General features: G+C 48.4%; 1 protein-coding gene and 1 pseudogene across 1 annotated transcript in view; one reads left to right on the top strand and one right to left on the bottom strand.

The window, feature by feature from the left end:
* Nucleotides 1–3,117: 3,117 nt before the first annotated feature.
* The window catches only part of APBA1 (amyloid beta precursor protein binding family A member 1), a 207,746-nt gene continuing 188,973 nt past the window's right edge, over nt 3,118–21,890 (bottom strand). The window contains exons 10-12 of the mRNA XM_028117358.2: nt 9,819–9,938; nt 7,566–7,706; nt 3,118–6,807 (exon numbers count right to left, since the gene is read on the bottom strand). Coding sequence (XP_027973159.1) covers nt 6,736–6,807; nt 7,566–7,706; nt 9,819–9,938 — 333 coding nt within the window. The 3' untranslated portion in view covers nt 3,118–6,735. The remainder of the gene's footprint in view (nt 6,808–7,565; nt 7,707–9,818; nt 9,939–21,890) is intronic.
* Nucleotides 18,108–18,417, top strand: LOC114219762 (large ribosomal subunit protein eL42-like; annotated as a pseudogene).

The raw sequence follows: 21,890 nt of genomic DNA on the forward strand, positions 1-21,890 counted from the left end.
GGCCTAGTTCTGTGCTCTGCACACCACGACCGCGTCTGTCGTGCATGTGGGATGCCTCAAGGGCAGAATCTTTCATCTTAACGGGGACAAGCTGTGCCTATTTGACCACTGAAGAAATAGTTGCTCAGGTTGGTTAATGAACTTGCCCAGGATTGCACAGCGAGAATATGATTAGTCTAACACAGAGCTGTACTTTGAACCCCCTGTCTGTGACTCACCTAATTATAAGCCACCATGACTAGAAGGCTGAGAAAAATTTGGCCCTTGTCCATCAGAGACTATTTAGTGGAGGGGAAAGAGCGGTGATGTAGTTAGGCTGCTGGTAAGATCCCCGACGGGAGCAGAACGTGCGGTGGGCTCGGGGTGGGGGTGGGGGGCAGGTGGCAACGAGGCTGTGCTTCCCACCTCTCACAGTGGCGCCCTCAGCTCTCCAGCCTCGCAGAAGGGACGGGAACTGGCAGTTAGCTCAGCTCTCACAAAGACTCCGCAGGTGGCCCCAGGCTGAGGTCACGGTGCTGCCAGGAGGGTCTCCAGGCAATCCAGGCCTGGGTAGTTTGAAGATAAGGACCCTTCCTCCTTCCGTCAGCAGCTGCCAGGGAGTGAGGCTTGAGCGGACTACTCACTGTGTGGCTTCCAGCAAGTCCTATTCCTTGTCTGGAAAAGAAGGGGCTGGGACCGGTGGCTAAGATTCCTCATTCACTCACCCGCGATGTGCCCTTGCGGGTGCTTGTCTGGATTAGGCATTTCTCGTGTTGTGCCACCAGATGGCGCCAAATCCCAGCTCCTGCCAAGGTGGTTCTCTATTAAAAAGGGTGGTTTCTGGAAGGGAGCTCAGAGGAGGCCATGAGTGGGAGCTGAGTGCATGTGCGTGTGTTTGCATGCAGCACCAGAGTTCTTCCGACGCCCTACATCTACCGCCATCACCCCTGCCCTGCGGAGTTCCATCTCCAGCTCTCTGCTGCCTCCCTTTCTCTGCTCTAGAGACGTTGGCCTCCTAGCGCTGCCTCCAGCACTCCCGGCAAGATCTGGCCTCAGGGCCTTTGTGTGTGCTGTCCCTTCAGCTTGAAACACTCATCCCCTAGACATCCACAGGGACCTCCCACATTCCCTCTCAGTGAGGCCTTTCGCAGCCATCCCACATAAAAAACTACCTCCAAACCCACCCCATGCTTTATTTTTAATTAGAAAAACTATGGCAAAACAGGCACAACAAAATTTGACCATCTTAACCATCCTTAAGTTTAAAGTTCTGTGGCATTGGGGCGCCTGGGTGGCTCAGTGGGTTAAGCGACTGCCTTCGGCTCAGGTCATGATCCTGGAGTCCCGGGATCGAGTCCCGCATCGGGCTCTCTGCTCAGCGGGGAGTCTGCTTCTCCCTCTGACCCTCCCCCCTCTCATGTGCGCGCGCTCTCTCTCAAGTAAGTAAATAAAATCTTAAAAAAAAAAATAAAGTTCTGTGGCATTAAGTACATTCACTCTGTGGCGCAACCTGGGCCACCATCCCTCTCCAGAGCTTTCTCCACCTTCCCAAACCGAAATCCGATATCCACGGAACAATAGCCCCCTGGTCTGCCCTCCCCCTGCCCCAGGCAGCCACCATTCTCCTTTCTGTCTCTACAAATCTGACTGCTCTAGCTATCTCCCGGAAGTCGTACAGCATCTGTCCTTTGGGGACTGCTTTGTGTCACTTGGCGTAACGTCTTCAAGCTCCATGTTGTAGCCTGCGTCATCATTTGCTTCCTTTTCAAGGCTGTATCCTGTTCCTGTATCTAGAGCTCTCCACGTCCTGCTCGGGCTACTCATTGTCTGCTGGGGGACGGACGCTTGGGCTGCCCACGCTCTTGTGAAGGGCGCTGGTATGGACGTGGGGGCTCCTTTCCACACAGCACAGCACGGATCCCCGCCCAGCTGCCTTCCCTCTGCCCCCAGCCAGCCAGACCGATGACCGCAGCGTGGCAGACAAGGTCACCCGAAGGTTATAGTTGCAGTTGTGACTTTAAGGCCACAGGCCAGTTTCAGCTCACCTAGCCGTTGTACCCCCACATTCCTTTTAAATGTCTGTAAATGCGTGGTACCTCCAGATGCTCTTTGGACCAGCTTTATTGCTTGTTTCATCACTGCGTTAATCTTTGATGTGTGTTCATCCTGGATGTGTAGGAGAGTTACAGTTTTAACTTTTAAAAAGTTATACATTGACAGTCCAGATGTTGGTTGTTTTTTTTTTTAACCAGGAACTAAAATATGCATTTGTGGGAGGCAATCAAATGCATCAGTTTGTAATGCTCTGCAGGCCAAGCTGGGGCTTCAGGGGTGCTAGGGCCCCCTGAGCTGAGTGGAGACACCGCCAGCACCCATGGGGACGTTGCAGAGCTGTGGCTGCTGATGGTGCAGTGCAGGGGTGAGTGAAGGCGCAGGCAGCTTATGCGGGCCTGTGTCTGCGGGCCCGGGAGAGTGGGCATGCTTGCTTTAATGCCACGGGGCCAGCCCTTCTGGGAGCCATGCACGCTGTAAAGGCTTCGAATGCCTTAGCCGACCCTCACTGTGTCCCCACGAGATAGATGCTATTCTGCAGGTGAGGAAGAAGCTCGGGGGTGGGGGGGGGGAGGTTAGGGAACGGAGGATCGTGATGTAAGGGGAAATGACAGAAGACTAGAACGAAGGTTGTGTGTATGGCCTGGCGGGCGGGTGCTTTTTCTCTAGTTCTGCAATTGCAGGGGAGATCAAGCAGAGAGGGGGTGGTGTGAGGTACCCCCGGGCAGGGGCAGGGGTAGTCCCACCCCCAGGGGACAGTCGTCGGGGGAGGAGGCAGCCCAGCTCCGGGGGGCTTGCCCAGAGGTGCCGGTGAGGAAGCCCGCCCACCCGCCTCTGCTCCCACCCAGTGCTGGTAACGCGAGGAGACCGCCAGGACCCGCCTTGCCAGGGTGCTGGGACGTCCGCACTAACAGGTGACACTGCCAGGGTCGAGCGGGTTTCACGGGACGCGCCTGGGCTCTGGGTGGAAGCAAGCCCTCCACGAGGGCCAGGAGGTGGCCTGAGGGGGAGGAAAAGACCCCATCTTCCCCTGACCTGGGGCCCCTCCCGTCCCTTCCCCGAAACAACCGGATGCTCGGCCTGGGCCAAGAGGTGAAGTTCTTATTTATTGTTGCAGCAACTCTTACAGACATTAGCGTTCAGTTAAATAAAGGAAGAGAACACACCGAATACATCACAACCCCCAAAACGGTACAGAGGAGGGGAGGGCGGCCGGGCCCAGTGACCAGGCTGCCGGAGGAAGTACATTCAGTGGGTGTGTGGCGCCAACATTCCAGGCTCACGTGTGTATATATTTTATTTATATAATTTATATTTATATATAGAGATCATTGAGTTTTGTGTATACAAAGAACGATATTGTTACAATACTCTACTTGTCCCAAGCTTTACAATAAGCTCTATTTCACCCTCTTTACAGAACAATAGTACAAGTTCATACTCCAGGGGCTGTGCTGACTATGTACAAGACATTTCCTTCCCACGTGGTCCTCACGCACGCACTGCCTTGACAGAGGGGGGCAAAGAATCGGGTCGTGTGCCCTAGTTGGCCCAAACTGGGGAAGGAGCCGACGGACGCGAAACTCAAACCAGCCAGTGGCTGTGTCCGTGGGAGCGTAAACATATCTGAAAGGAGGGGGCCCTTGGTTGTAAACAGTGGTAACAGCCACACCACTGGGTCGAGGGACCCAAGAGGGGCTCATGGATGGGTTTCCTCAGCGTGCAGGTGGGGGTGTGGAGTGCAAATGGGGGCCTAGGGGGCGGCAGGAGTGATGGGGGAGGTAGTAGGTTACTCTGGGACTCTCTGAGGCCAGTGTAGACGGGCAGTGTCCAGACAGCAGACCTGCGCGCGGAGGCTCGGCGTCCGGTGCCCTGTGGTGGGCTTTGGGGGGGGGGGGGGCGGCCCGCGGCAGGCTCAGGATGCCCTGAGGGGCCCGCTCTGGTGAGGGAGCGGACGCCGGGTCTTGGTCTCTGGGGGTTTCCTCCTCTCGCGAACCCAAGGCTGATGGTGGCTCCCTGAAATGCTCCCAGGTGAGAAGGCAGAGACAGGGTGCGTTCTGGTGCATCCTGCCCGGACCAGGAGGGGCAGACAAATCTGAGTATCTGTCCCCAAAGCTGAGTCACCAGCATGTCCCAGCCAAGCAGCAAGAGTGGCTTTTCGCCCGGGCCCTGTTTGGGAAGGCTGCTCTGTACAGTCTTCCCCGTGAGATGGGGGTGTTCGGGTATTTACATATATAACTATATATACTGGGACGCCAGAAGGAAAGAGACCACCTCGTCCCACGGGATTTTCCCAAACAGGTTACTGACACATAAGACCCCACCTCCTTGGTTAACCAAAGGTGGGTGAGGCCCCTCCATCCGATGGGAGCAGGGGAAGGAACGGACTCCAGCCAGCCAAACCCAGACCGAGCTCCAGGAACGTGCGCTATCGGGGTGTGAGGAGCCGCTTGGACTGACAGAAGGTAAGTGGTGGATAAAGAACCTTCCTCTTAGGCTAAAATATGTTGGTCTTTCCGGAGAGCCCACCAGATTGGCTTTTCTGGCGAACGTTGCCAAATGTTCCAAGATTTTTGTGCCATAGCAACAGAATTGATGCTCGCTTTCCCCTCTCCTTTGGGTGAAGATACTTAATTGTAATTATGGGGAGGCTGCACAGTGCTGGGCTGGGGGGGGGGGTCCCCCGTCTGCCGGCCCATCGTGGACAGGCCTCTGTCCAGGTGCTCAGGCAGCAGGCAGACAGGCCTGAGCCCCTCCCATGATTTGCCAAGGCTCCTGATGCCTAAAATACCACCAGTAATGCTTTGTTCCTATTTTACCCACTCTTTTTGGCAGAGGAAGGACCAATGCATGACTCTTTAGGACTTAATATATTTATATATATAAACGGAGAATCTGGAGCCATGATTCTGGCTGCTCACAGGTGTGGTAAGCCAGCCGCTGGGGCCGAGCATCCTCAAAAAGACCAGGGGTCCTGGACCGTCTACCCCGGCACCCCTGGAGAGGGGGCAGTCCCTTCCCAGAGAGGATGTTCGGGCAGCAGTGACCCCTCTTCCTTAGGGCTTGTACTATCGTCAAACTGAAGGGTCAGCCACTGACACCTTTGGAACATTCGGCTCTCCTGACTCTCAGCAGAAAACAGGAGGTACAGAAATCCCAGGGGAACTGCCCGCTCCGGGGAGGGGGGGGTCTTTTGTTCCTGTTTTTTTATACTCCCCTTTCCTCCCTCCCCGAAATCCCTCCATTCGACATATAAATACATACTAGCCAACATGTGCTCGTCAAATTCCTGTTTCCAAAGACACAACATAAATATCCCCGGTGCAGAGAACAGGGACTCTATTAATATCACAAAATATATTAGTTTCTCTTCCCCTGTCTCTGCTGAGGTCACGAACGAAACAAAACGAAAATCAAACCGACCCACACCCACCTACATGAAAACAAAATGCTCTTTGGACCAAGAATAAGTGAAAACTGGCTCAGAATAATATTACGGAAACACCTGCACTGAACCGAGACAGAACCCACGGAATGAGGCACCTGATGGGAACACTCAAAGCTCTCTCAGACCCACGAGGCAGCGAGATGATGTTTCTAGAACACACTTGCGGATTCTTAGGCATAGCGTGAGGTCATTCCTGTTCCCTTAGTTTTGTGGTTTATTACTATGCTGGACTTTCAAATGTTACGTGCTGCCTCAGTGGCCCTGAGCAGAGGAGAAAGCTGGTCCCGCCTTGGGCACCCGGGCACTCTTCCTCAAGGGGAGCAGTCCATCCTTCCCAGGCTCCCTGCGCGGGTGTGGAGCTCCCCCACTAGTGCTCTCTGAGCCAAGGCGGTGCCGTGGCAGAGCCAGGCCTCAGCCCCGGAGGGGGCGTCTCTCTCAGGACAGGGCTGGGCAGCCCCTGCAGGCCCCACCGGTCAGGGGAAGGGGCCTCACAGAGCGGCGGTGTGGGCTTTCCAGGGACTGTGTGTGCCTCACTGGTGGTGGGAGGAGGCGAGGGTGATCGTGTGCGGCAGAGAAGGGGGACTGGAGTACCTGCCATGTCTATCTGATGGCTGGTAACCTCGGGACGACCAGGGAGGCCCAGGCCGCCCCAGGAACCGCTGAGCTCTCTGCAACGAGATGGTGCCCTGGTCCCAGGCAGCTCCCCTTCTACCCTTGGGTGAGAAGGCTCACGTTAAAAACAAAACAAAAAACAAAACAAAACGATGTGGAAACTAAAACCAGCTCTAGAAGAGGCCTAAGGTTGGCTCAGAAATTCTGGGTGGAGCTGTGGGGTGCCCCTGGTCCACGGTGGGCCGGGCAAACCCTTGAAGACGCAGCTGGTGCCTGCTGTCAGCCCGACGGAGAGCCAGGAACCGCGGCCGGACTCACTGCCCTTGAGCAGTGACGGCCTCCCTCGGAACCCCCGAGGGCCCTTCAGGACGGTGCCGGCCTGGGCCAGGACCCGGTGGCTAGTGGCTGCTCTCTATCCTCAAGTGAGCGCAGACAAAACGTCCCTGGCGTTTAAAAAACAAAAGAAAACAAAATTGCAAACCAGAGAGAGACAGGGCAAAGAGGTCTGCGGCTTCTTCTCTTCTGCAGAGAACCGGTGCTGGGCGTGAGAGGGAAGGGTCTCGGTGGGCACACAGATGCAGCACGAGAAACACACCACGAGTGAGGACAGGCCTCCATGCAAGCGGCCAGGCAGGCGCGCGGCCTCAGATGTAAACGGGCTGCTCCTGGGCCGTCAGCAGTCTGTACATGGCCGCTGGCATCGTCTTCATGTGGATCTGAGGGGCGGAAGGCGCGTCAGTGGGCCTGAGGCCGGGGGCTGTGTGTGGGCCCATGGCCCTGGGGGGGGGGCAGCGGCTCTAACCACAGGGGGCTTTGAAGATCTCCTCCCCCGCCACCCCCCCCAACCACGACAGGGAGCGGACCAGGGTGGCCTCCAGGAAGACAGGAATCCACGGGCTCTCTAAAATGTTTGTTCTCCCAGCCAGTGCAACGTTCTTGCTCTCACCGGGCTGAGGTTGTGGGGGTTTTGTTTGTTAAGGAGAAAACCCCTTACGACCTCAGAGAAGACAGTGGGTTTTGACTCCTCCTGTCTCCCCCCACTGCCCCCCGCAGGTCGGGTGGCCCAGAAAGGGGGCCCAGGAACAGCCACCACGATCTCAGGAGGCCCCTACCGGGGAGCTGCCCCTGGAGGGGGCTCTGCTGATGAGATTCAAGCGAAGACTTCCATCTCCCCAGCACGCTAACTGGAAAACCGGACAGAACTTGGGCAGCCCCAGAGGGAAGCCACATGGATGAATCTGAGAGTCCAAAAGGGAAGGAGAGCAAGTAATGCGAAGGAGACTCGCTCCTGTTGGCAGGAGCTGCTCTCGGGCACGGCTAGTCACTGGGTTAAATGTGGGCTGGGACGGACGGTTCTGGCCGTCGGGCAGGGCTGAGGACCAGGACGGACACTCCCTGGAAGGCCTGTGTGGGGCTGCACAAGCGCGAGGCCAGGGGCACCAGGCCACCCCCCACCGGGCCCCGCTTGTCCTACCTCCCCCACCGCATTGGAGAGTATGTGGACGATCTTCTCGTGTGGCGTGGCCACCACGCTCTGCCCATTGATCTCAATGATCCGGTGTCCCACGCGGACGCCGCCTCTCTCCGCTATCCCCCCTCGCATGAGGCTGCAGATCTGTCAGAAGCAAAGACCACGTTACCCTTCAGGGCAGCACCACGTGGAGGGGAGCTGGGTGGGGACGGGCCTGTCGTTCCTGGAGCCCCTGCCCTCTCATCTCTAAGAAGCCGCTGTGGTTACTTTGGGGGCATTTAAATCTCTTGGTTTCTTCCCACGACAAACAGGGCCATGCGCCCGTGCACTCGGCGCATCACGGGGCGTCACAGCCCGCTGAGTTCCGACGGCTTGTCATCCCAGCTGGGGCATGGGAGAAAGAGTTGTTGGGGCCCGTTACCGAGTGGCCGTGGTTTCAAGCTCTCAGCCCGTGGAACACAGGCGGATATCACTTCCCACATTCACCCCTGGGACTCAAACATCGAACTGTTATCACGTTCGAAGCCTGCTTTTCAGGGTCACAGTTACATGAGCCAAAGTGTGGCCATCTGGCTCCTTTTGACCTTCTCCACTCCGCAGCCCTGGTTCAAACTCACTCCTCACAGAAAGGCCACCGCGGCTGGTTTCCGCCGCTGTATGGCCAGGCATCACAGTTCGCAGAGGAGATGACCTCTCCAGGGTCTGGAGGGCTCTGGGCTTGGCCCTGGGAGGCAAGCTCTCCCTACCTCGCACAAGGCATCAGACTTTCCCCCCAAAAATATGTTCTGAATTTACAGAGTTGACTTTTCACTTCAGATCATGCACCTTTTCAGCCCACGTAGACAAGACCTCGGCGTCCTGAGACACCGGGCTGCCTGTGTCTGAGCACAGGGACCCCGTGGCCCTGGGGGTGCCCTGGGGTCAAACACTCCGTGGGCGCTTCCCACACTTCAGACAAAACTGAGGGACCTGCTGCTGTTGTCCCACAACCCTTTGTATCTGAACAACTTCTAAAATTATTTGAATATGAACAAAGCGAACAAGGAAAATGAGCAGATAAAAACAGACATCTGGCCCAAACCATGAGGAGGAACCCTGGCTCCCCAGCCTAGGACAAGGCCACTGGGGTACAAAGAACAGATGAAGGGGCTGGATGTTTCCACGCCACCTGCGAACCTCAATGGTATTTCTAAACCTCAAAACATACTCGGAATAAAATTTGAATAACCTGCCACTCTTAATTGCAACTTAAGGGGGAAAAGAATAGGGTTCTTCAACCTGGAAAGATGGAGGCAAAACAGAAGGAGGGCATATCCAAAACCTAAAAGTCAAGAAGGTCACAGACAGAACGGGACTATCATCAAAGCCCAGACCTCCTGGTGAGTCCAGAACAAGACAAACCAGGACAAAAGGGAATGGTACTGAGTATGGAGTTTCGGCTTGGGATGAAGAAAAAGTTCTGGAAAGAACTAGTGGTGGTGGTTATACCACTGTGAATGAATGTACTTCATGCTACAGAACTGTATGCTTAAAAATCGTTTCCATGGGCGCCTGGGTGGCTCAGTTGGTTAAGCAACTGCCTTCGGCTCAGGTCATGATCCTGGAGTCCCGGGATCGAGTCCTGCATCAGGCTCCCTGCTCAGGGAGTCTGCTTCTCCCTCTAACCCTCCCCCCCTCATGTACTCTCTCTCTCAAAATAAATAAATCTTAAAAAAAAAATCGTTTCCATGGTAAACTTAGCGCTGTGTGTATTTCACCACAATAAAGAAAAAAAGGAAGTATTGTTTCAAGGCAGACATCCAAGTGATGAAAATACTCTTTAGCCCTACAGTGCTATTTCAGGTTACAAAGGCAAGGCGGAGGCCATTCATACGCCACAGGTCCAGGGGTGCCCCACCGGGCGGTGCCTGGAATCACCGGGGAGCCCACCCAGCCCCCGCGGTGCACACCCGGGGCCGGAGGGGGAAGAAGCGCTCGGAGGCACGTCCCAGCGCCACCCTGCACCGTCACCAAGAGACTCAGGGCCCTGACTGCGGCTAGCGCCTTTTTCTTCTCCTGTGGAAGGCACAGAATTCTCTGCTCGAAGGGGATCTGCCCACGGAGGAAGCAGGGTGGCCCTTCCCCCAGCCAGCCCTCTCCTTGCTGGATTCATTTGGGGACCTGCCTGGCTTTAAAAAAATAAAAATGTAAAACCAAACACTGTGCCAGAATTCTATGTAGCCAGACTTCTGGGAGGAAGTGTGGAGCCGTACTTACGATTCCATTCTGGACACTGAAACCCAGCTGGTAGCGCAGGTCCGGTCTCCTGATCAACACGGTGGTCACTGGCGGACACCTCACGATGTTCAGCTTCACCCGGGGCTGGTTCTTCAGGCCCTGAAACGTGATTGGGGCACGGTGGAGATGGCAGCCAGCGAGGGAGGCAGAAGATATCAAAGCTGACAGCACCCAAGGCAAAAGGAGCCTCAAGGGGTTTTCTTCTCTTATTCTGGGGACTCGTGAAGCAGCCCCGCACACAGGCTGACGGTGCCCGGGCAGGGACAACCCACTGCTAGATGAACCAACTCAGGCTCCGAAGAGGTGATGTACCTCTTGGACCTGTGGCCAGTGTGCTCTGAGAGCGTGGGGAGCCTGGTGGGGTGGGAGTGATGGCTGGTGGGGGAGCTGCGGGGCCTGATGACCAGTTGGCCACCACCGTGTCTGCACCATGTGTGAGCACCCCACCATCACTGTCCATCACACTCTGTCCCGATGATGAAACCAGCCAAACTACCTGTCACTGAGCATTGACTCTTGCCACCCATAGGAGCCTCAGTCTCCTTGACAAACTGCAGTTATAGCTATGTCCATTTTACAGAAGAAAAAACAGGCTCAGAGATACTCAGCAACGCACACCGGCAGCGGGATCCAACCCCACACCTGTTGTTTTCAAACGCAAGCATTTTCACTGACACCACGATCCCCCATATAGACAACGGGAGGGTGTGTATCATTCACAAGGAGTAAGGTTTGCTCAACAAAGAAGCTACAGAGATAATCAGAACAAACTTGTGCCACCATGTTGTGCCACTGCTCCTCCAGCAGGGACCCAACAAGTGGCAGAGCTGGGGAGACTCCCCTTCCTCCCCCGGGAGGAGCGGCGCGGGAGCGCACCGCAGGGATCTGCTGGGTTTGGAGACTCCGCACGGGGTCGGGTGTCAGAGATAGAAACGCTCGGTCACAGGCCGGGTGAGCACGGAGTGCGGCCGGAGACCAGGGAGACGGGAGTGATTGACTGCTTTTCTCTGGAGCTCACTGAGGAGCGGGGCCCTGAGTTCTTGGCTCCTCCGGGTGGAGATTAGGAGGCCGCCATTTTCACTCTGGTCCTCCAAAGCTGTACCAAGAGCTTGCAGGGAACAAAAGCTCCCAAGAGCAAACCGGAGATTACTTAGCCCGGACACACAAGGGTGGGGCAATTCCACCTCCAGCAAAGACATTTGGGAACCATGGCCACAGGCCCCTCCCCCAGATCAGCACGAACAGCCAGCAAGCCAAGACCAAGTTCATCCACCAAGGAGAACGGAGAACTCCAGCGCTAGGGGAATACTGCACATAGAATTCATGGCTTTTTTATCATGATTCCTTAGTCTTTCAAAGTTAATTTTTTAAATTTTTATTTTCCTTTTCCCCTTTTTCAAACATCTTAGCAATTCCTTTTAAAAAAATCTTTCTTGGGGCGCCTGGGTGGCTCAGCCAGTTAAGGGACTGCCTTCGGCTCAGGTCATGATCCCAGGGTCCTGGGATTGAGCCCCGCATCGGGCTCCCTGCTCAGCAGAAAGTCGGCTTCTCCCTTTCCCTCTGCCTGCCCCTCTGCCTACCTGTGCTCTCTGCCTCTCTGTTAAATAAATACATAAAAAATATCTTTAAAAAAATCTTTCTTAATTTTCATTTTTAGAGTCATATTCTATCCCTTCATTGTAGTTAACCTTATTTTGTGTGTGTGTGTGTGTGTGTGTATGTTTTTCTCTCTTTAAAATTTTGGGATACAGTTTCTTCTAACAGAACAAAATATACCCTAAATCTCTAGTGTATGGCTTTGTTCTAGTCTCCTGCCTGATCACATTCTCTATCCCCCCTCCTTTTTTTGAAATTATCTTTTTTCTTTTTTCAACCAACTTCTCAATTCCTTTTATAAAATCTTTTATAATTTTCATCTTTATACTCATATTCCAACCCTTCATCATATTTACCCTTATTTTTGTACATACATAAGTTTTTCTTTCTTTAAAATTTTGGGAGGCAGCTGCTTCTAACAGACCAAAATACGCCCAAAATCTAGTGTGTGGCTCTCATCTATTCACCAGCCTAAACATATTCTTTTTTTTTTTTTCTTTCCCTCTTTTGCCCCTGGTTTCAGGTCTCTTCTGATATGTTTAGTGTACATTTTTCTGGAGTTGTTGTTATCCTTTTAACATTTTGTTCTCTCATTCATCTACTCTCTGGACAAAATGGCAAGACAGAAAAACTCACCTAAAAAAAAAAAAAAAAAGAAACAAAACCAAGAGGCAGTACTGACTGCCAGGGACCTAATCAATACGGACATTCGTAAGATGTCAGAACTAGCGTTTAGAATGATGACTATAAAGATACTTGCTGGGCTTGAAAAAAGCATGAAAGATACTAGAGAATCCCTTTCTGGAGAAATAAAAGAACTTAAATCTAACCAAGTCAAAATCAAAAAGGCTATTAATGAGGGGCAATAAAAAATGGAGGCTCTAACTGCTAGGATAAATGAGGCAGAAGAGAGAATTTGTGATATAGAAGACCAAATGACGGAGACTAAAGAAGCTGAGAAAAAAGAGAGATAAACAACTACTGGATCATGAGGGCAGAATTTGAGGGATAAGTGATACCACAAGACAAGTGGTATCTTCTGGGATCCCAGAAGAAAAAGAAAGGCGGGGGAGAAGGTATACTGGAGCAAATTATAGCAGAGCGCTTGCCAAATTTGGGGAAGGAAACAGGCATCAAAATCCAGGAGGCAGAGAGAACCCCCCCTCAAAATCAATAAAAATAGGTCAACATCCGACATCTAACAGTAAAACTTACGAGTCTCAGAGACAAAGAGAAAATCCTGAAAGCAGCTCGGGACAAGAGGTCTGTAACCTACAATGGTAGAAACATTAGATTGGCAGCACACCTATCCACAGGCACCTGGTAGGCCAGAAAGGACTGGCATGATATATTCAGAGCCCTAAATGAGAAAAATATGTAGCCAAGAATACTATATCCAGCTAAGCTGTCACTGAAACTAGCAGGAGAGATAAAGGGCTTCCAGGACAAAAAAAAAACTAAAAGAATTTGCAAACACCAAAGCAGCCCTACAAGAAAGATTGAAAGGGGTCCTCTAAGCAAAGACAGAACCTAAAAGTAACACAGACCAGAAAGGAATAGAGACAATATACAGTAATAGTCACCTTACAGGCAATACAATGGCACCAAATTCATCTCTTTCAATAGTTACCCTGAATGTAAATGGGCTAAATGCCCCAATCAAAGGACACAGGGTATCAGATTGGATAAAAAAATAAGACCCTTTGATATGCTGCCTGCAAGAGACTCATTTTAGACCCAAAGACACCTCCAGATTGAAAGTGAGGGGGTGGAAAACCATTTACCATGCTAATGGACACCAAAAGAAAGCTGGGGTGGCAATCCTTATATCAGACAGATTAGATTTTAAACCAAAGACTATAATAAGAGATGAGGAAGGACACTATATCCTACTTAAAGGGTCTATCCAACAAGAAGATCTAACAATTATAACTATCTATGCCCCTAACATGGGAGCAGCCAATTATATAAGGCAATTAATAACAAAAGAAACACATTGACAACAATACAATAATAGTGGGGGACTTTAAAACCCCCTCACTGAAATGGACAGATCATCTAAGCAAAAGATCAACAAGGAAATAAAGGCTTTAAATGACACACTGGACCAAATGGACTTCACAGATATATTCAGAACGTTCCATCCCAAAGCCACAGAATACACATTCCTCTCTAGTGCCGATAGAACATTCTCCAGAATAGATCACATCCTAGGTCACAAATCAGGTCTCAACCAGCACCAAAAGATTGGGATCATTCGCTGCATATTTTCGGTCCACAATGCTCTGAAACAAACTCAATCACAAGAGGAAAGTCGGAAAGAACTCAAATACATGGAGGCTAAAGAGCATCCTACTAAAGAATGAATGGGTCAACCAGGAAATTAAAGAATTAAAAAAATTCATGGAAACAAATGAAAATGAAAACACAACTGTTCAAAACCTTTGGGATGCAGCAAAGGCAGTCCTGAAAGGAAAGTATATAGCAATACAAGCCTTTCTCAAGAAATAAGAAAGGTCTCAAATACACAACCTAACCCTACACCTAAAGGAGCTGGAGAAAGAAGAGCAAATAAAGCCTACGCCCAGCAGGAGAAGTGAAATAATAAAGATCAGAGCAGAAATCAATGAAGTAGAAACCAAAAGAACAGTAGAACAGATCAACAAAACTAGTAGCTGGTTCTTTGAAAGAATTAACAAGATTGATAAACCTCTGGCCAGACTTATCAAAAAGAAAAGAGAAACGACCCAAATAAATAAAATCATGAATGAAAGAGGAGAGATCACAACCAACACCAAAGAAATACAAACAATTATAAGAACATATTATGAGCAACTATACGCCAGCAAATTAGACAATCTGGAAGAAATGGATGCATTCCAGAGATGTATAAACTAGCAAAATGAACCAGGAAGAAACAGAAAACCTGAACAGACCGATAACCACTAAGGAAATTGAAGCAGTAATCAAAAATCTCCCAACAAACAAGAGCCCAGGGCCAGATGGCTTCCCAGGGGAGTTTTACCAAACATTTTTTTTTTTTAAGATTTTTTTAAAAAGACTTTTGAATTTATTTATTTGACACAGAGAGAGATAGCGAGAGCAGGAGCACAAGCAGGGTGAGTGGGAGAGGGAGAAGCAGGCTTCCTGCCAAGCAGGGAGCCTGATGCGGGGCTCGATTCCAGGAACCTGGGATCATGACCTGAGCCGAAAGCAGATGCCTAACGACTGAGCCACCCAGGTGCCCCTCTACCAAACATTTAACAAAGAATTAATACTTATTCTTCTGAAATTGTTCCAAAAAGTAGAAATGTAAAGAAAACTTCCAAACTCATTTATGAGGTTGACATTACCTTGATCCCAAAACCAGACAAAGACCCCATCAAAAAGGAGAACTACAGGCCAGTATCCCTGATGAAAATGGTTGCAAAAATTCTCACCAAAATACTAGCCAATAGGATCCAACGGTACATTAAAAGGATTATTCACCATGACCAAGTGGGATTTATTCCTGGGCTGCAAGGTTGGTTCAACATCCACAAATCAATGTGATACAATATGTTAATAAAGGAAAGAACAAGAACCATGGGATCCTCTCAATAGATGCAGAAAAAACATTTGACAAAGTATAGCATCCTTTCTTGATTAAAACTCTTCAGAGTGTAGCGATAGAGAGTACAAACCTCAATATCATAAAAGCCATCTATGAAAAACCCACAGCGAATATTATTCTCAATGGGGAAAAGCTGAGAGCTTTTCCCCTAAGGTCAGGAACATGACAGTGATGTCCACTATCACCACTGCTATTCACCACAGTCCTAGAAATCCTAGCCTCAGCAATCAGACAACAGAAAGAAATAAAAGGCATCCAAATCGGCAAAGAAGACGTCATACTCTCACTCTTTGCAGGTGATATGATACTTTATGTGGAAAACCCAAAAGACTCCACCCCAAAACTGCTAGAACTCATACAGGAATTCAGTAAAGTGGCAGGATATAAAATCAATGCACAGAAATCAGTGGCATTCCTATACACCAACAACAAGACAGAAGAGAGACAAATCAAGGAGTCGATCCCATTCACAATTGCACCCAAAACCATAAGATACCTAAGAATAAATCTAACCAAAGAGGCAGAGAATCTGCAGTCAGAAAACTATAGAATACTCGGGGGGAGAGGAAAAGATGTCAGATAAGTAGGGGACCCTATTCCAACCGGTCCCCAGAATTGAGCTGGATATCTACCAGACCACTCTGAACACCCATGAAATCAGCCTGAAATGTAAGAAGATATATCTGGATCTCTACAAACAGAATATCACAGGCAGTTGGTTTAAAGGTATAAAGCGGGGAGCTGTGATTCCGCTGGCAGATATTGGAGGATAAACGGAAGGGGGAGGGAGCCATGTGGATCCTGCACCGCCAGTGAGTGATAGCCTCCCGAGCTGGGGACCAGGCACAGACTGGCAGACTGGTGGCGGCGGGGAATGGACTTTAGGGCAGCCCCCCGGATGGAAACCCGGAGCAGCAGGGCCACGCATGCAAACTGGGGGCGGCTGGCGGTTTTAGAAGCACAAAGGGCAGAGACGTGCCCTGACTGGGAGGCGAGGACTGGGAGCCCAGCTGAGGGGCACACAACCCAGGACGCTGTGGCCTGGAGAGCTCACTGAAGAACAGACTGTGATCTCTCTGTTCTGAGGCAGAGGATTGGAAATCATCTCTTCTGTTCTGACTCTCAGCAGAGATGCGGAAAGTCGCCAGAGAACAAAAGCCCCCCCCAAACCGGTTTTCACTGAGCCCATCCCCCCCACAGGGGGCAGGACAACTCTGCCCAAACAGGGTTGCCTGAGTAACAGCGTGGCAGACCCCTCCCCCAGAAGACAGGCTGGGAGAACAAGAGGCCGACAACCCTAAGGTCCCTATAAAACAGGTGCATCTTGCTTGGGTTGTGGTCAATAATTTGGACTCTATACATTCCCTCAACTACCCCTCAACAGAATGACTAGGAGGAGGAACCCCCAAAACAGGAAAGACCGAGACTGTGACTTCTGCCACAGATTTGCAAATGGATACAGATATAACCAAGATGTCAGAAATGGAATTCAGGGTAGCACTTGTGAAGACAATAGCTAAAATGGAGAAATCGATTAATGGCAACATAGAGTCTCTAAGGGCAGAAATGAAAGCTGAACTGGCAGAACTTAAAAATGCTATCAATGAGATCCAATCTAATCTAGACACTCTAACAGCCAGGGTAAATGAGGCAGAAGAACGAATCAGTGATCCAAAAGACCAATTGATAGAAAAGAAGGGTAAAGAGGAGGCCAGGGAGAAACAACTCAAAATCCACGAAAACAGAATCAGAGAAATAAGTGACACCATGAAACGGTCCAATGTCAGAATTACTGGGATTCCTGAGGGGGTGGAGAGAGAGAGAGGACTAGAAGATATATCTGAGCAAATCATAGCTGAGAACTTCCCTAATCTGGGGAATGAAACAAATATTTGTGTCTTAGAGGCAGAGAGGAACCCTCCCAAGATCAAGGAAAACAGGCCAACGCCCCAGCATGTAATTGTAAATCTCACAAATCTTAAAACCAAGGAAACCATCTTAAGGGCAATTAGGGGGAAGAGATTCCTTACATACAGAGGGAAGAACATCAGAATAACATGAGACCTGTCCACAGACACCTGGCAAGCCAGAAAGGCTGGCAAGACATATTCAGGGTACTAAACGAGAAGAACATGCAGCCAAGAATATTTTATCTGGCAAGGCTGTCATTGAGAATGGATGGAGAGATGCAGAGCGTCCAAGAACAGCAGACGCTGAAAGAGTATATGACCATTAAGCTGGTCCTGCAAGAAATATTAAGGGGGGTTCTATAAAAGGAGAAAGACCCCAAGAGGGATAAGAAACAAAGACCTCACAGGCAACATCATGACAATCAATTCATATCTTTCAATAATCACTCTCAAGATGAACGGCCTAAATGCTCCCATAAAATGGCACAGGGTTGCAGATTGGATCAAAAGGACCCATCCATATACTGTCTACAAGAGACTCATTTTGAACCTAAAGATACATCCAGACTGAAACTGAAGGGATGCAGATCCATCTTCCATACCAACGGACATAAAAAGAAAGCTGGGGTAGCAATTCTTATACCAGACAAATTAGTATTTAAGCTGAAGACTGTAGTCAGAGACACAGAAGGACACTATATCATTCTTAAAGGGTCTATCGAACAAGAAGATCTAACAATTGTAAATATCTATGCCCTCAACATGGGAGCAGCCATCTACATAAGCCAACTGTAAACCAAAATAAAGAGTCATATTGATAATAACACGTTAATTGTAGGAGACCTCAATACTCCACTCTCAGCAATAGAAAGATCATCTAAGCAGAATATCAACAAAGAAACAAGAGCTTTGAATGATACACTGGACCAGATGGACCTCATAGATATATACAGAACATTCCACCCTAAAACAACAGAATACTCATTCTTCTTGAGCACACACAGAACTTTTTCCAGAATAGACCACATACTGGGTCACAAATCAGGTCTCAACTGATACCAAAAGATTGAGATTATTCCCTGCATCTTCTCAGACAATAATGCTTTAAAACTGGAACTCACTTTCCGTGCCGATAGCGCTCTTGCAAACATGGTGAACATTCCTAAAACCCGCCGGACTTTCTGCAAGAAGTGTGGCAAGCACCAGCTCCACAAAGTGACAAGGTACAAGAAGGGCAAAGATTCTCTTTATGCCCAGGGAAAGCGGCGTTATGACAGGAAGCAGAGTGGCTATGGTGGGCAGACTAAGCCGATTTTCTGGAAAATCTACAAAGAAGATTGTGCTGAGGCTTGAATGTGTTGAGCCCAACTGCAGATCTAAGAGAATGCTGGCTATTAAGAGATGCAAGCATTTTGAACTGGGAGGAGATAAGAGAAAGGGCCAGGTGATCCAGTTCTAAGCTTCATATTTTGTTTATATTAGGAAGACAATAAAATCTTGAGGTTATGTTCACTTCAAAAAAAAAATAAAATAAAACTGGAACTCAATCACAAGAAAAAATGTGGCAGAAATTCAAACACTTGGAAGCTAAAGACCACTCTGCTCAAGAATGTTTGGGTCAACCAGGAAATCAAAGAAGAACTTAAACAATTCATGGAAACCAATGAGATTGAAAACACATTGGTCTAAAACCTATGGGATACCGCAAAGGCGGGCCTAAGGGGGAAATACATAGCCATCCAAGCCCCACTCAAAAAACAGGAAAATCCCACATTCACCAACTAACTTTACACCTTAAAGAGCTAGAGAAAAAGCAACAAATGATGCCTAGGCCACACATTAAAAGAAAAATAATTAAGATTAGAGCAGAGCTCAATGAACTAGAAACCAGAAACATAGTGGACCAGATCAACGAAACTAGAAGCTGATTCTTTGAAAGAATAAGATCGATAAACCACTGGCCAGACTTATCCAAAAGAGAAAGGATGCAAATTAATAAAATTATGGATGAAATGGGGGAGAGATCACAACTAACAACAAGGACATAGAAACAATTATTAGAAATTATTATCAACAACTATATGCCAATAAATTAAGCAACCTGGAAGAAATGGATGCATTCCTGGAAACCTATAAACTACCAAGACCGAAACAGGAAGAAACTGACAACCTGAATGAATAGGCCAATAACCAGTAACAAGATTGAAGGAGTGATGAAAAACCTCCCAAAAAACAAGAGTCCAGGGCCTGATGGATTCCCTGGGGAATTTACCAAACATTCAAAGACGAAATAATACCAATCTCCTGAAGGTGCTTCAAAAAATAGAAACAGAAGAAAAGTTTCCAGACTCATTCTATGAGGCCAGCATTACCTTAATCCCCAAACCAGGCAAAGACCCCATCAAAAAGGAGAATTTCAGGCCGATATCCCTGATGATTATGGATTCCAAAATCCTCAACAAAATCCTAGCTAATAAGATCCAACAATACGTTAAAAGGATCATCCACCACGACCAAGTGGGATTTATCCCCAGGATGGAAGGGTGGTTCAACATTTGCAATCAATGTGATAGAACACAATAAGAGAGAGAAGAACCACATGGTCCTCTCAGTTGATGCAGAAAAAGCATTTGACAAAATACAGCATCCTTTCCTGATTAAAACTCATCAGAGTATAGGGATAGAGGGAACATTCCTCAACTTCATAAAATCCATCTATGAAAAACCCACAGCGAATATCATCCTCAATGGGGAAAAGATGAGAGCCTTTCCCTTAAGGTCAGGAACACGTCAAGGATGCCCACTCTCGCCACTATTGTTCAACATAGTACTAGAAGTCCTAGCAACAGCATTCAGACAACAAAAAGAAATAAAAGATATTCAAACTGGCAAAGAAGTCAAACTCCCTCTCTTTGCAGATGACATACTTTATGTGGAAAACCCAAAAGACTCCACCCCCAAATTACTAGAACTCATACGGCAATTCAGTAATGTGGCAGGATACAAAATCAATGCACAGAAATCAGTTGCTTTCTTATACACTGACAATGCAACTGCAGAAAGAGAAATTAGAGAATCGATTCCATTTACAATAGCACCAAAAACCGTAAGAGACCTCGGAATAAACCTAACCAAAGAGATAAAGGATCTATACTCTAGGAACTACGGAACACTCATGAAAGAAACTGAAGACGACACAAAAAGATGGAAAAACATTCCATGCTCATGGATCGGAAGAATAAACATTGTTAAAATGTCTGTGCTACCCAGAGCAATCTATACCTTCAACGCCATCCCAATCAAAATTCCTATGACATTTCTCAAAGTGCTGGAACAAACAATCCTAAAATTTGTATGGAATCAGAAAACACCCCAAACTGCCAAGGAAATGTTGAAAAAGAAAAACAAAGCTGGGGGCATCACGTTGCCCTATTTCAAGCTATATTACAAAGCAGTGATCACCAAGACATCATGGTACTGGCAAAAAAACCAGATATATAGACCAATGGAACAGAATAGAGAGCCCAGATGCAGACCTTCAACTCTATGGTCAAATAATGTTCGACAAAGCAGGAAAAAAATATGCAATGGAAAAAAGACAGTCTCTTCAATAAATGCTGCTGGGAAAATCGGACAGCTATATACAGGAGAATGAAACTCGACCATTCTCTAACACCATGCACAAAGATAAACTCAGAATGGATGAAAGACCTCAATGTGAGACAGGAATCCATCAAAATCCTAGACATCGGCCAAAGCAACTTCTTTCAAGATACATCTCCAAAGGCTAGTGAAGCAAGAGCAAAAATGAACTATTGGGACTTCATCAAGACAAAAAGCTTTTGCACAGCAAAGGAAACAGTCAACAAAACAAAGAGGCAACCAACAGAATGGGAGAAGATATTTGCAAATGACAGCAGATAAAGGGCTAATATCCAAAATCTATAAAGAACTTATCAAACTCAACACCCAAAGAACAGATAATCCAATCAGGAAATGGGCAGAAGACACGAACAGACATTTCTGCAAAGACGACATCCAAATGACCAACAGACACAGGAAAAAGTGCTCAACATCACTCGGCATTAGGGAAATACAAATCAAAACCTCAATGAGATATCACCTCACACCAGTCAGAATGGCTAAAATTAACAAGTCAGGAAACGGCAGATGTTGGCGGGGATGCGGAGAAAGGGGAACCCTCCTACACTGTTGGTGGGAATGCAAGCTGGTGCAGTCACTCTGGAAAACAGTATGGAGGTTCTCAAAAAGTTGAAAATAGAGCTACCCTATGACCTTGCAATTTCACTACTGGATATTTACCCCAAAGATACAAATGTAGGGATCCGAAGGGGTACGTGCACCCCAATGTTTATAGCAGCAATGTCCACAATAGCCAAACTGTGGAAAGAGCCAACATATCCATCAACAGATGAATGGGTAAAGAAGATGTGGTGTGTATATATATATACACACACACACACACACACACACACACACACACACACACACATAATGGACTATTATGCAGCCATCAAAAAACCCCACAAAATCTTGCCATTTGCAACAACGTGGATGGAACTAGAGGGTATTATGCTAAGCGAAATAAGTCAATTAGAGAAAGACAAGTATTATATGATCTTACTGATATGAGGCATTTGAGAAACAAGACAGAGGACCATAGGGGAAGGGAGGGAAAAATGAAACAAGATAAAACTGGAGAGGGAGACAAATCATAAGAGAATCTTAATCTCAGGAAACAAACTGAGGGTTGCTGGAGTGGTGGGGGGTGGGAAGGATGGGGTGGCTGGGTGATAGACATTGGGGAGGGTATGTGCTATGGTGAGCGCTGTGAATTGTGTAAGACTGATGAATCACAGACCTGTACCTCTGAAACATATTGTATTATTTAACACATTATATACATGTGTG

The sequence above is a fragment of the Eumetopias jubatus genome, unplaced genomic scaffold (genome assembly GCF_037043125.1).
Source record: "Eumetopias jubatus isolate StellerSeaLion01/CBP00866 unplaced genomic scaffold, mEumJub1_p1.0 scaffold_15, whole genome shotgun sequence".
NCBI lineage: Eukaryota > Metazoa > Chordata > Mammalia > Carnivora > Otariidae > Eumetopias > Eumetopias jubatus.